The 14,836-nt window shown below is 39.9% G+C and overlaps 1 protein-coding gene across 1 annotated transcript in view; it reads right to left on the reverse strand.

The window, feature by feature from the left end:
* MFSD14A (major facilitator superfamily domain containing 14A) overlaps positions 1 to 14,329 on the reverse strand; it is a 30,021-nt gene extending 15,692 nt beyond the window's left edge. Inside the window, 2 exon segments of the mRNA XM_032218076.1 lie at positions 710 to 808; positions 14,013 to 14,329. Coding sequence (XP_032073967.1) covers positions 710 to 808; positions 14,013 to 14,099 — 186 coding nt within the window. The 5' untranslated portion in view covers positions 14,100 to 14,329.
* Positions 14,330 to 14,836: the final 507 nt, after the last annotated feature.

A 14,836-nucleotide genomic window follows, 5' to 3' on the forward strand; every position in this document is an offset into this window, starting at 1 on the left:
TATTCTGTACAATTTTATGTAAAAAAAATCACAACTCATTCAGTTGTACTTCTCTCCTAAACCATGTCTAGATTTAACTGAATAAATAATTTCAACAAAATTTGTTGCCAAATACAGTGTTTCTTAAAGTATGGTTCTAGGAACTCTGGGAGTCCCCCCCAAAACGGCAGATTCCCCCAAAATCAAAATTATGGGCTAGCATATGTTGAAAAATAATACAATATTACAATACCATAAAATAAATGTGAAAAGTGGTAATGGCAGCAAAAGCATCTATTTCAACTTTTAATACAGTAAATATAAATAAATCTAACGTATCCAAAGAAAAGCATTTTGGGGTCTCCATAATTTTTAAAAATGGAAAAGGGGAACAAAGTTTAAGAAACAGTGCTTTAAAACAAAAAGGAATTGGTAAATGAAGCATCCTTTCAAATTAGTTTACAGCAATCTGCAAAAACTTTAGTTTGGACGTGAAATGTAGCATAGCACTAGGAATATTGAAAATCAATTTCATCTTTCTTGAACTGTATTTTGCTGCCAAAATAGCAAATTATACTTGACATTTATCAACCTGAATCTTAAATTGAAAAGGAAAATTGTTTTCAAAAGATAGAAACAGTAGATCTGAACTACTGTACTCCATTTTTAATTAAATCAGAAAACTATATATATATAAAGTTGAATATTGGATTTTAAAAAATGTTATCACTTACACCAAGGTAGGTGCTGTTAGAAGTCCCCAAGCAAAAAATTCCAAAAATATAACAATGACAGCATGGTAGACACTAGGAGAACCTATCCCTTGAGGCTAAGAGGAAAAAATAGGATTGTTACTTGATTTATAATAATAAAAACAGTAGCTAAGGAAAAAAATATTAAAAGTCAGAAAATGAATGACACAATCAAAGGTACATGTAAAACTATAATTTAATGTTATGTCTATGAGCAAAAAATGGATTCCATTTGTTCTTTCTTCCCCTTGAGAGACATTCCAACAATGCATTGTTTTTCTCTGCAGATAAGTGTGACAAAGGATGTCTTGGGTCAGACATAATTTTTCAGCCACTGAAAATGCTATAATTTAAATAAGGTATGAAGGAGAAAAGCCAAAAAGGGGTGGTTCTCCATACCTCTTCTTTAGACAAGATGACTTTCTGGTGATAGGACTACCTCCAAAACCCACTTCTGCAGACATATTTTGACTCTTGAGAAAGGACCTAACTCAAGAGTCCTAGCAGGAGGACTTTTGAGTGTCAGAATTAAGAACTTTGTCATCGGGATCTTTCAGAAGGAAAAAAATAATCTGATAGGCAAGCAGTTGCTTCCATTATAAATCTTTATTAAGAGACATTTCTTAAAAGCTAGTTCAGAGGTTCACACCTGTGAAATACAATGGTATCTTGGGACTCAACTGCTCCAATGCATGTTGGATTTGGTATTTGACGCTTTTAATGTGAAATGCTGTCCTGCTATGTTTAGCATTTGACGCACTGCTATGCCAAAGGGGGACAGCCACACAGAACAAATCGGAAGTCGGACATGCCGGAAAGGTCACTTCAAAAGGAAAAAGGGGAAGTGCCACAGAGGGTGGATAAGAAGTTAGCCGTGCTAGGAAGGTCGCTGATATAGGATAAGAGACAGACAGGAAGTTCTTTCCAGCCAAAGAAAGGGTCATGTGGTAAGTCAGTGATTTGTTTGGCACTCATTGTTTTTAGTACAGTGATTTGTTTGGCACTCCTCATGGTGCCTCCTGGAGCCAATTATGAGTACCGAGGTACCACGGTAGTGTAAAGTTATTAGATGTTTGTAGAAGCACCTTTTAAGGACTGAAAACTCAAAAGTTTACTTCCCGGTTACTTAGGTAATAATTTATGATGCAAGCAACAAAATAGGGAATGATGGAAAGAGAAAACACATGAATCTAAATTCAATATTCCTTGTGGACATAACACAAATCATGGTCAGAGAGAATACAGCTTAGGCTGAATGTGAATGCTACAAAACCTTATATGAAATGATGCAAAGAGTAAATGTTTTTTACATTCACAATGAACAATTATTTGGAATCTTATGTAATGACTTCACTAAATCTTTTGAAGTTCCTTGAAAGAAATATTAATCTCTCAGGAAAGTCACACCCATTATAGAGAAAATGATATATGCTACAATACTGTCACAGTATTTTGCTAAAATGAATGCATAGGTAGATGACATCAGAAATTAAATTATTGTGCTACTGCCCACTGCATTTAAGAACATAGTTTTAGATACACATTCTTTAAGAGTACTACACTCTTCTAAAATCTCTGTATGACAACATATTAAACTGCAATATAGAATTGACAGAAAATATTTAATGCTGAAGATAAAGTGCTTTGTATTGAGAAGAAATGTTTCTGTAAGTACTAGAGTAAAAAATATAGCACCTGTCTGCCACCCATAAACATTCACACTCTTTACCAGGGTTACCTGGTTATTGAAGAAATTTATTTTTGCAGCCATAAAGTTCAGGAAATAGATGTGACTGCTTTAATCTGCAACAGAAAGAGGCTGCATTCACATGGTAACCCAAAACCTCTTCTAAACTGAATGTGAAGAACCATATATAGGTAGTCCTAGATTTACATCCAAAACTGAGATCAGTATTTCCATTACTAACCAAGAAAACTGAGTCACACTTAATTTTATGATCTTTATCTTTAAGTGGGACATGAGGTCTTTAAGTGAGTCTAGCTTTCCTTATTGACTCTGCTTGCCAGAAGCCAGCTGGGAAGGTGACAAATGGTGATTATATAACCTCAGGATGGTGCAACCATCGTAAATACATGTAAATGACAAGCAACCAAAGTCTGATCATGTGACTGTGGGGATGCTGCGTTGGTTGTAACTGCTAGGACTGGTTATAAGTCACATTTTCAGTGCCATTGAAAATTTGGACAGTCATTAAGTGGATAGTTGTAAGTTGAGGTCTATATGTAGTTCTACTATAAACATTATTCAACTTGAAGAGGCGGGGCTGATGTCGCTACAACACGACATGCAATCCAGGATTGCCTGTCGATATCTCTGTTGCTGGACGGGCCTTTTGGAGCTAAAACGTCCCACAGAGACAGTGATATGAGAAGGGCACGTCTGCTGATCTCAGGGGCATCGCAAAGCCCCTGAATCGATCCAGGAGAAGCTCTTTTTTTCCGGCTACAAGAGAAGCAGCCATTGAAGCTACACACAGTTGGGACAGACCCCTGAAATGAAAGCGAGCAGGAGAGAGAGTGTGTCAAAATTGGTGAGTAAATTTTACTATTAAAGAAGAGAACACCCAAAAAGACTTAAGAGCAAAATTAAATTGAAGACAGAAGAGAGTAAGAATATTGGAACAGCAGAAGAAAGGGAATAGTCTTGCTAACCCTTGTTTTGGCTCATAACAAGCAACTGGAGCTTCAAACATCCAATAGATGGTCCAATAGCTCAGATTTTTTTTGGCTGCCTTTTGCCAGGCAGAAAAGGATAGTGAGAGACTTGCATTTATTCCTGAGATCCTGCTTTATTTAAAGCTGCAGCATGAGATTGGAGACAACAACTTGCCTCATGGGAGGGAGGCCTTAGAAATAACGTATTTATGGGCTTGTTACTATGGCCACTAAGAAGTTGTTGAAACCCATGTACTGTACAAATATTAGCTCTGGCAAGAAAGCACGCTGCAGGTAACCATCAACTAGGGATCTACATTTGGTGGCTCTCGGGAGACGTGCCTCCTTTGCAATGGTACCCACCTGGCGGAACATTTTTCTCACCAGAATTAAATTAGCTTCCATCCCTTTTGACATTCCAAAAGGCCCTCAAGACCTGGTTATGTTATAGGCTTGGGACTCCCAGAGAGATAGAGATATGTTTAGATGGCTCCATTATTGAGGTGACTATTTCTAATCTTTCTTCACCTATTTGTTGGTATTTTTTATTTCTTAATGTAGACTTTATTTTTCATATGTATCTGTGGTTCTTATCTGATTATTACAGTATTTTTTGGAACATAAGATGCACCTTTTTCCCTCAAAAAAGAGGCTGAAAATCTGGTGCATCTTATACACTGAATACAGCATTTTTTGCATCCTGAAACCCCACCCTTCACCAAAATGGCCGTGCATAGCTTTTAAGTGGCTTTCAGAGTGCTCCTGGGGTCTGGGGACGGCAGAAATGTGCAAAAAAACGGGCTGTTTTGTTCATTCCCCCCCCCAAGGAGCACTCTACAAGCCTCCTAAAGGCTATTTATGCCCCCTTAAAAAAGTGGGCCCGTTTTCCGTAAAAAACAGGCGTTTTTGGGAGGTTTGCAGAGTGCAAAACCTTTTTTTAAAAAATTGCCTCTTCAAAACTTTGGTGCGTCTTATACTCTGGTGCGTCTTATACTCTGAAAAATACAGTATATGTTGCCCAGAGTTGCTTAGGTGAGATATGTGGCTATACAAAACTCCCCATAATTTTTGAGTATACATAATATCTAATCAAAATATTGTATGTGCGATTTGATAAATTACCGTATTTTGGAGTATAGACGCACCTTTTTTCCTCAAGAGAGGGTGAAAATCTGGGTGCGTCTTATACACTGAATACAGCATTTTTGGCCTCCCCAAACCCTGCACCGTGCATGCACTTTTTAGCAAAAATGGATGCGTAGAGGTTTGGGAAACCTGCAAAGTAGTCCTGGGGCTGGGGAAGGCAAAACCGAGCGAAAAATGGGCCCGGTTTCACAAAAACTGGGCTGTTTTTGCCCTCCCAAGCCCCCAGGAGTACTCTGCAGGCCTTCCAAAATGTCTGCGCACAGTTTTTTTTTGCAAAAAAAAAATGGACCAGTTTTCATAAAAAACAGGACATTTTTGTCTTTCCCTGCCTCCAGAACCAATCTATAGGCCTCCCAAATGCCCTGTATGCCCCCTTTTTTTTGCAAAAAAATGTCCGTTTTTTTTGCTCTCCTCAGCCCCCAGGAGCATTCTACAGGCCTCACATACCCTCTGCACACTCCATGTATCACATTTTTGCCCTCTCCGCCCCCAGCAGCATTTTGCAGGCCTCTCAAACTCTCTGCATGCCCCTTTTTCACAAAAGGTGGTTTGGGAGGCCTGCAGAGTGCTCCTGGGGGCAGGGGAGGGCAAAAATATATTTTTAATGTATCTCTTCAAATCTTGGTGCATCTTATACTCAGGTGTGAGTATACGGTATAAATACGGTAATACGGTAATAAATAAGTATGCAACGATGACTGTTACATCCCACTTCCTCTTTTCTCATATATACATATATAAAGCAACTCCTGTCAGAGCACCAGTATATGATTAGTACTGTAGCCTTATGTACCAATACCCTTCTTTTGCTAAGCAAATACAGTAAATCACTACAGTTGCTGCTTCCCTCAGTACTTCCTTCCTTCTCTTACAATGCTTATATACTGAAAAAAGAATAGGGGAGGGGGAAAGAGAATTAGTAGCTAATCCAAGGCAGTTGCAAGGGATTCTATACAAGGACACTAGTAGTAAACACTATGCAAGCACTAAAACAAAAACAATTTTGTCTATTGATTTTCTTTCATATTCTGACTTCTGGAACACTAGAATACAATCTAAAAACCATATTGCATCCTGTCACACCAAATAACATAGTTCCTTAAATACACTGTGAATGAAGAACTTAGGATTCATGCAATATGTTGAACACTATCAATAATAAATGCCATTTTCTCTTTCTTTAGCAGGATTCTTTCAGTATGTTAACATATAGCTTTTCGTTAAAGACATGAAACCAATGTTTCCTGGTTTCAAAGAAATGAAACCAAAATTAAAGATGACATACTGCAACAGAAAATCGAGCCTCAGCCCTATTTCCCAAATATCCATGGATTCCAGATTGACTCCAAAGGCATTCTTAGAAAAGAAAATATAAGTAGCTGAGGCCCTGTACTATTTAATAACGTGTCCATGTCTTACAATACAATAAAAGCACATATAGGTAGACCTTTGACTTACACATTTCATTTAGTGACTGTGGTGACATGACCATTTTTCACACTTACAATCTTTGCAGCATCCCCCATGGTCACGTGATTTACATTACAAATGCTTGACAACTGGTTCATATTTATGATGGCTCCAGTGCCCAGGTCTTGTGATCACCTTTTGTGACCTTCTGACAAGCAAAGTCATGGGAAAGCCAGATCTGTTTAACAACCAAGTTACTAATTTAACAACTGCAGTGATTCATTTAACAAATGTGTCAAGAAAAGTTGTAAAATGGGGCAAAATCACTATGAATTTCTCACTTAGCAACAATTCTGGGCTCATTGTGGTTGTAAGTTGAGAACTACCTGTACACTAATAGAATGAAGATGGGATCTTCTCTCTTATTCCACCAACTACCTCCAGCATAAAGTGCCCCCATCAGGACACTAACCAATAAGCAGAGCCAGGTTTTGAGGCTGTCCCAAGAAAATGGGAGAGGGTCACACCTCCAACAGCAGATGTTTCAAAGAGTGGGGCCTTAGCAGAAAAGGTTTATTCTCCTAGACCTCCCCACCACCTGAATTCCTTGGCTGGGTCTGTAGCATACCCCTTATGTTGGAGCAAAATAGCTGCTTGGCCATCTTTTGAGACCCTCTTCCCAGATCTCACAAGGAATCATCGTGGGTGACCTTGGGAAGAAAGGGTGTGCAGCCAGTAGTTGCATACAGCCTGGCCAGATATGTTTGGTCAGCAGTGGGGGCAAGAAAATAAGAATAAGCTATGCTTTGGCAGTAGAAGCCAGGGACCAAAGGGCATAGATCCAAGATAGTGAACCTATGGCAGGTGTGCCACAGGTGGCACGCAGAGCCATTTGTCAGGGTACGCAAGGTGTTGCCCTGTCAGCTGGCCAGCGCGCATGCCATGCTGGCAAGCTGAGTTCAGCCTTTTTTAAAGCCATTTTTCGCCCTCCCCAGGCTCCTATAAATCCTCTGGAGCCTGGGGAGGGCTTCCCTGAAGCCTCCGGAGGGCAAAAAACGACCCTACGAGCAAAAAGGAAGTCACTTCCAGTTTGCTCGTAGGACTGTTTTTAGTCCTCTGGAGCCTTCAGGGACCTTCAGGAGGCTTCCCTAAAGGCTCCGGAGGAAAAAAAATGACCCTACGAGCAAATGGTGTCTTCCGGTTTGCTCGTAGGGGCCGATTTAGTCCTCCGGGGCCTTCAAGGAAGCCTCCTGAAGGTCCCTGGAGGCTCCGGAAGACTAAAAACGCTCCTACGAGCAAACTGGAAGTGACTTCCGGTTTGCTCGTAGGGCCATTTTTTGCCCTCCGGAGGTTTCAGGGAAGCTCCTGAAGCTCCGGAGGGCCTCCAGGTTGGTGGGGGCTCCTATAAAGCCTCTGGAGCCTGGGGAGGGCGAAAAAAGCATGAAAAAAATTGGGGTGTGTGCGTCACGCCTGTCATGCGTGCGTGCATGCTGGGGGGGTCGTGCATGGCATTATAGGTGCAGCACACCGGTGGCACGACCCCCCCCCCCCCACGTTCCCCCCGCTTATGGCACGCGAGCCAAACAAGGTTCGCCATCGCTGGCATAGATGAAGAGAGAATGGCAGGCAGGAAAGCTGAAGCACTCCTGCAATCATAAAGGCAAGCTGTCAAACTCTGAAATTTTGATCATGTGACTATGGGGTGACATACAACCATACTTAAGAGAGCAGTGTAAGTCCCTTGTTCAACGTGGGTGTAACTTTGAATGGTTGCTGAATGAATGGTTAAGTGAAGGACCAACTGTATCACTGAATCATTGCATGAGCAGCTATAATAGCCTTGTCTTGTACAGTACCATACTTTAGAAGCACAAGAGATTAAAAATGTAAGAGGAAATACTGCAACTCTACTTTTTTTCAAGGGTGGGAGAGGTAGATTTATCACCAACAATATATTCATTCTCCATTTATCAAGCTGCACACAGTACTAGGCCACAATTGACACTGGCAGTAATAGAATAAAGTACAAATATATATTTAAAGTAGCTTCTACAAGTCATCAAGAATCAGGATATGTGACCATTAAAGTTTCAAAAATTCAATAATGTACTTATAGAAAACAATCAAGGAATTCTAGCAGTTTGATGGTTTACATTTGATTTCGGGCTTAACCCCTACAAATAAGACTTTGGATCCCAAAGTTGAATGTTGTGTCTCCAGAATCTAAAATACCTCTTTTCAGAAGCTACAATATGAATCAATAAATGAAAATGAAATAACAGTTGCTTAAAAAAAATCACCTTCAACAATACAAAAAATAAATGGGAAGTATGAAAATACAAAAGAAAACTTAAAATTGATTCTTAAATCTACAGTATATTCGTTCTCTACACAATTTTATACAATAACAAAATGCGAAATATCTTTGAAAATGGAGTACCCTTGAAAGTGGCAGTTTTATTGTTCTGAATTCATGTACTTGAATCTATCAAGTCATCTCCGTTCATAGGTTTATACTAACTGCAATTTATAACTATTTATCAAAATAATAATAGGTGGCAGGACAACAGCATACTTCAGTACAGTATGAATCTTGAGTATAAAAGCTTGTCTGTAGCTCTTTATACTACATTCATAAGAAATGAACAGAGCACCTTGTACTTATTCTTTAAAGAACAGCATACAGCTCTGAAAACCTGTGTGTTAAGATATAATTAAGTACTGTTTCACATGAACTAAAAAAAGGCACCTTAAAAGATAGAAGCATACTCTGAAACATAGCAGAAATAAGCTTCAAAGTATTACTAGTATAGGAGTGCTCAGAAAATGGAAAATGTATTGTTCATGTATGAAATAAACACACTGTTGCTCAGGATCTAGTCAAACAGTTCTGGGAAGATTGTGTTTTGCCTAAACAAACACACAGAGCCTCCTAGTTGTTTTAGGTAATGACCAAAATAAAATTCAGAGGGATGTTACAAGGCAAATTGTCTGTGTGCCAGTTCACATGCCAATCTTCCCAGAGCCTTCCTTCCAGGAGTTTCTCTCAAGAGACACATCGCCTAACAACAAATGTTCCATGCACCAAACTTTTTGTGCAAATTTCACATATCCCTACATGGTAGCACATAACCCAACTTAACAGAAGTAACCAACTTCTTGTTTCAAAAGGTTGCTTCTTTAATACCAAAACAATATACTTTGGAGAGGATTCTTTTAACAGAAATATATTCAAGAGTTTACAAGTTAATGGGATCACAACAAGGGTCCTTACATGTCCCAAAGGTGCTTTTTCAAGAGGCAAGTTCAGTTGCCACTTTTTGGGACACCCATGACCTGAATGACTGAGAATCTTCCATAGACAAGGGTCCTAAATATTTTAAAGAACTATTATCACAAAGCTTTCCGCAATTAACAGTATTAAAGTTAACATTGCAACCTAGCAAACTTTACAGCTCATTCAAAGTCATGGCATTATACAGATTTGTCACGTTTTCTCAGCAAGCCTATGTTTTGTGTAACTATTATTTCCCTTTTAAAGAATAATAATATAGTAGAGGCCTTATTAATGTTACATAATTTGTTATGCAGAGAAACATTCACATCCTTAAATAACAAGGATCATACTTCATAGCATAACTTGGTATCACATGTCCTTGACTATTAAACTTAAAATTCAGAACTTTGACGTGGTACTAATTTGCACACAGGATTTTCAAGGCATAATTTTTTTTTTTCTGAAATGGAAATACACCTGCAAAAGGCAACAGCAGAATCAGCTGAGGATCAGACTGCAAACATAATAGCTGCTCAGAGTTCAGATAGCCAAGTGTAAATAGGTGATCCGTCCCTAAAGACTCAGGGACAAACACATTAGGGCATTTAATTGGCTGCAATTCTCTGATGCCTGTTTACAGAACCCTAAGCATAAAGCTGATATATATTGTTTATGTCTGGCATGTTAACCATGGACTGGTACCATCACAGCATATGTTAAAAAGGTAGAGCACTTTTTTATACAACCATGTCTCAAATTAAACCCATAGATCTTATGTCACAGACATCAACTTATTCAAATATTTAAACATATAACAATCAGGTGCAACTGGTTTCAGATCACTACAAAAGCAGAACTACTACTATCATTCAACAGTTCTATGGCAACTAAGCCAAACTTCCCTACTGCTCTCTTCTGATAGTTGCCCAGAGCCATCATTTCAATGTCCCTTAAGGCACGTATGTGGCTCTCTAGATTAGCTTGCCGCTATAAGAACTTTCTATGCGTGCTTTACTAAAGGTGTCTTTGGCTATCTGTGCTCTACCAAGACTGAAAAGTACTTGCCAGGCAAAAAAAGAATCTGGGAAGCCAGATTCACTTAACAACCCGGTTTTACTAACTTATCAACTGTGGCAAGAAATGTCGTAAATGGGACAAAACTCACATAACATCTTCCTATTTCAAAAGGGAAAACTACATGGTCTGGTTTGAACACAAAAGTATGAGTTCCTAGCACTATATTGGCGAGACACCCCCTACAAAGACCCTTTCCATAGATATCCTCAGGTAAAGTACACATAACTGAAACTTGCATACAGGTAGTCCTCGACGTACAACAGTTGTACTGTTCAACACTTTGAACAGTAGTGATTGTTCCAAGTTACAACAGCACTAAAAAACTGACATGACGTTTTTTCAGTTACATCCTCTGCAGCATCCCCATAATCATGTGATCAAAATTCAGATGCTTGGCAACTGGTTCATACTTATGACCGTTATAGCATTGCAGAGTCATGCAAAGTCATAGGGGAAGCCAGATTCACTTAACAACCCGGTTACTAACTTATCAACTGTGGCAAGAAATGTCGTAAAATGGGACAAAACTCACATAACAAATTCTCACTCAACGACATAAATTTTGGGCTCAATTGCAGTCAAAAGTCAAGGACTACCTACCTGTATTTCACGTTATTTGGTAACAAATGATCCCATCTGTACAGTTTATTTCAACACATTACTCAACAAGGTTACTTAAGAAAAAGAGTTAAGTGGTTAAAATTTTTGATGGAGCTATTCCAATCAGTTTTTAAAAGCAGGAGACCACGGGGCTGACCATTTATAAAAATATCAAATCACTGAAAAACCAGCGATTCTCAAGAACTGAAGGACCCGTAGATTTAAACATACTGCTCAAAAGTTAGGTGTGTGTGTGTGTATTCATATATACATATTCACACATAGTTAAGCAATTGTACAGAGTAAAAGCTGAGAGAGAAAGCATGCCTGATTCTCATTTCGTAGTTTTGAAATCTCTGAATCTCCCCCCCCCCAATGAAGCCAAATAAAGCGAAATCAGAATATCGATAAAACGGGGATGGAAACAAAGTTACTCAACAAGGTTACTTAGAAAAAGAGTTAAGTGGTTAAAATTTTTGATGGAGCTATTCCAATCAGTTTTTAAAGCAGGAAACCAAGTGGATGACCATTTATAAAATTATCAAATCATTGAAAACCAGCTATTCTCAAGAACTGAAGGACCCCGTAGATTTAAGATAGTGCTCAAAAGTTAGGTGTGTGTGTGTGTATTCATATATATATATATATATCACACATACTTAAGCAATTTTACAGAGTAAAAGCTGAGAGAGAAAGCATGCCTGATTCTCATTTTCGTAGTTTCGAAATCTCTGAATCTCCCCCCCCCCCTCCGCATGAAGCCAATAAAGCAAAATCAGAATATCGATAAAACGGGGATGGAAAACAAAGTTACTCAACAAGGTTGCTTAAGAAAAAGAGTTAAGTGGTTAAAATTTTTGATGGAGCTATTCCAAATCAGTTTTTAAAAGCAGGAGACCACGGGGCTGACCATTTATAAAAATACCAAATCACTGAAAACCAGCGATTCTCAAGAATTGAAGGACCCCGTAGATTTAACATACTGCTCAAAGTTAGGGGTGTGTGTGTGTATTCATATATATATAATTATATTCACACATACTTAAGCAATTTTACAGAGTAAAAGCTGAGAGAGAAAGCATGCCTGATTCTCATTTTCGTAGTTTTGAAATCTCTGAATCTCCCTCCCCCCAATGAAGCCAAATAAAGCGAAATCAGAATATCGATAAAACGGGGATGGAAAACAAAGTTACTCACAAGGTTACTTAAGAAAAAGAGTTAAGTGGTTAAAATTTTTGATGGAGCTATTCCAATCAGTTTTTAAAAGCAGGAGACCAAGCGCTGACCATTTATAAAAATATCAAATCACTGAAAACCAGCAATTCTCAAGAACTGAAGGACCCCGTAGATTTAACATACTGCTCAAAAGTTAGGGGTGTGTGTGTGTGTATTCATATATATATATATATATATATATATATATATATATATATATATAATATATATATATATATATATATATATATATATATTTCACACATACTTAAGCAATTTTACAGAGTAAAAGCTGAGAGAGAAAGCATGCCTCATTCTCATTTTCGTAGTTTCGAAATCTCTGAATCTCCCCCCTCCCCCAATGAAGCCAAATAAAGCGAAATCAGAATACCGGAATGGAAAACAAAGTTACTCAACAAGGTTACTTAAGAAAAGAGTTAAGTGGTTAAATTTTTGATGGAGCTATTCCAATCAGTTTTTAAAAGCAGGAGACCAAGCGGCTGACCATTTATAAAAATATCAATCACTGAAAACCAGCGATTCTCAAGAACTGAAGGACCCCGTAGATTTAAGATACTGTTCAAAGTTAGGTGTGTGTCTGTGTATTCATATATATGAATCTATCTATCTATCTATCTATCTATCTATCTATCTATCTATCTATCTATCTATCTATGTATATATATATATATATATATATGATATCTATATCTATATCTCTCTCATCTATCTATCATCTATCTATCATCTATCTATCATCATCTATCTATCTATCTGTCTGTCTGTCTGTCTGTCTGTCTATCTTCACACATACTTAAGCAATTTTACAGAGTAAAAGCTGAGAGAGAAAGCATGCCTGATTCTCATTTTCGTAGTTTCAAAATCTCTGAATCTCCCCCCCCCCCACATGAAGCCAAATAAAGCGAAATCAGAATATCGATAAACGGGGATGGAAACAAAGTTACTCAACAAGGTTACTTAAGAAAAAGAGTTAAGTGGTTAAAAAGTTTGATGGAGCTATTCCAATCAGTTTTTAAAAGCAGGAAACCAAGCGGATGACCATTTATAAAAATATCAAATCATTGAAAACCAGCGATTCTCAAGAACTGAAGGATCCCGTAGATTTAAGATACTGCTCAAAAGTTAGTGTGTCTGTGTATCATATATCTATCTATCTATCTATCTATCTATCTATCTATCTATCTATCTATCTATCTATCATCTATCTATCATCTATCTATCTATCTATTATCTATCTATCTATCTATCTATATCTATCTATCTATCTATCTATCTATCTATCTATCTATCTATCTATCTATCTATCTATCTATCTTCACACAGACTTAAGCAATTTTACAGAGTAAAAGCTGAGAGAGAAAGGATGCCTGATTCTCATTTTCGTAGTTTCGAAATCTCTGAATCTCCCCCCGCCCCCATGAAGCCAAATAAAGCGAAATCAGAATATCGATAAAAAGGGGAGGGAAAACAAAATCCTCCCCCCTAAAAAAGTTGGGCGATTGGCCTTTTTAAAACGACACATCTTCTTCCTCAAGCCCGAGTTTAAAGCGGTCTCAACCTCACCAAGTATACTGCGGTGAGGGGGACTCTCTCTCTTCCACCCTCTCTCTGGCCTGAACCCGTTACCATCAGGATATATATACTACGATACGAGCGGTCGACGGCGGGGGGGGGAAACAGAGGCGGCAACCGGGCTGGTGGTCCGCGCGCTGACAGGTCCCCGCTGCCGTAACGCAGGCCTCACAAAGCCAGCCCGGCGGCCCCGTCCGCTGACCCCGCCAGTTAGCCTCCCTTTCTCCCCACGGGCTTCGAGCTCGCTCAACGTCCCTCGTCCCCCGCCACACGAGCCGCTTCCTCACCGTGCCGCCGTCCTTAATGATGATCTTTTTAGCCAGCAAGATGCTGCGGTTGGCGGCCCTTTTCTTTTTCTTCCCCACTTGGGTCATTTTACCATCCTCCTAGAGGGCCGAAAGGGAAGCGGCAAGAGAGAGAGAGAGAGAGAGGGAGGGGGAAAAAACCCACGAGGCGGGGACGTCGTCTTTTTTTCCCCTTTCCCGCGGCAGCCAGGGTTGATCTTTCCCAGCTCTCGGCCAACAGCTCCCCTCAGTCGCCCGCCGGTGCCGCCATCTTGGGGAGAAGAGGGAGGGAGGAAGGGAGGGGGAGGGGGAAAGAACAACAACCCCGCTTGCTCTGGCGGCGGCGGCAGCCGGGGGGGTTCGTATCACGCGATCCCCCGATTGGTTCAGAAGTGCTGCACGTGACACGGGGGGCCCCGCCCACGTGTGGCTTTCCCGCGAGAGCCAATCGCTTTCCGTCGACGGTTTTGCCTCCACAGGTACATTCGGGCGCCCCTGAGGGAAGCGGACGTTGGACGTTCTCCGGCGGCTGACTCTCGGGGAGTAGGCCTCGACAAGGAAAGAGCGGGAGAGCGCTTGTGAGGCGCCGCGGGTATTTTCTTAAACCTCCGTGCGGTTCTTAAAAGGAGCGACGAACGGAACTGCGCGGCGAAAACCTGCGTGCCGTGATAGGTTTCTTTTAGAGGAGAGGATGAGGCGATCTATGTAGCTTTTCCCCCCCGGTTCCTTCTGTGGGGAGGTCTTTCTGACGTTCACTCGCTTCGTTTTTAAACCCGCCGAGGGTGTGTGACAGGTAGTTTTCGACTTAACAACAGTTCGCTTCGTGA

The sequence above is a fragment of the Thamnophis elegans genome, chromosome 5, assembly GCF_009769535.1.
Source record: "Thamnophis elegans isolate rThaEle1 chromosome 5, rThaEle1.pri, whole genome shotgun sequence".
Taxonomy (NCBI): Eukaryota; Metazoa; Chordata; class Lepidosauria; order Squamata; family Colubridae; genus Thamnophis; species Thamnophis elegans.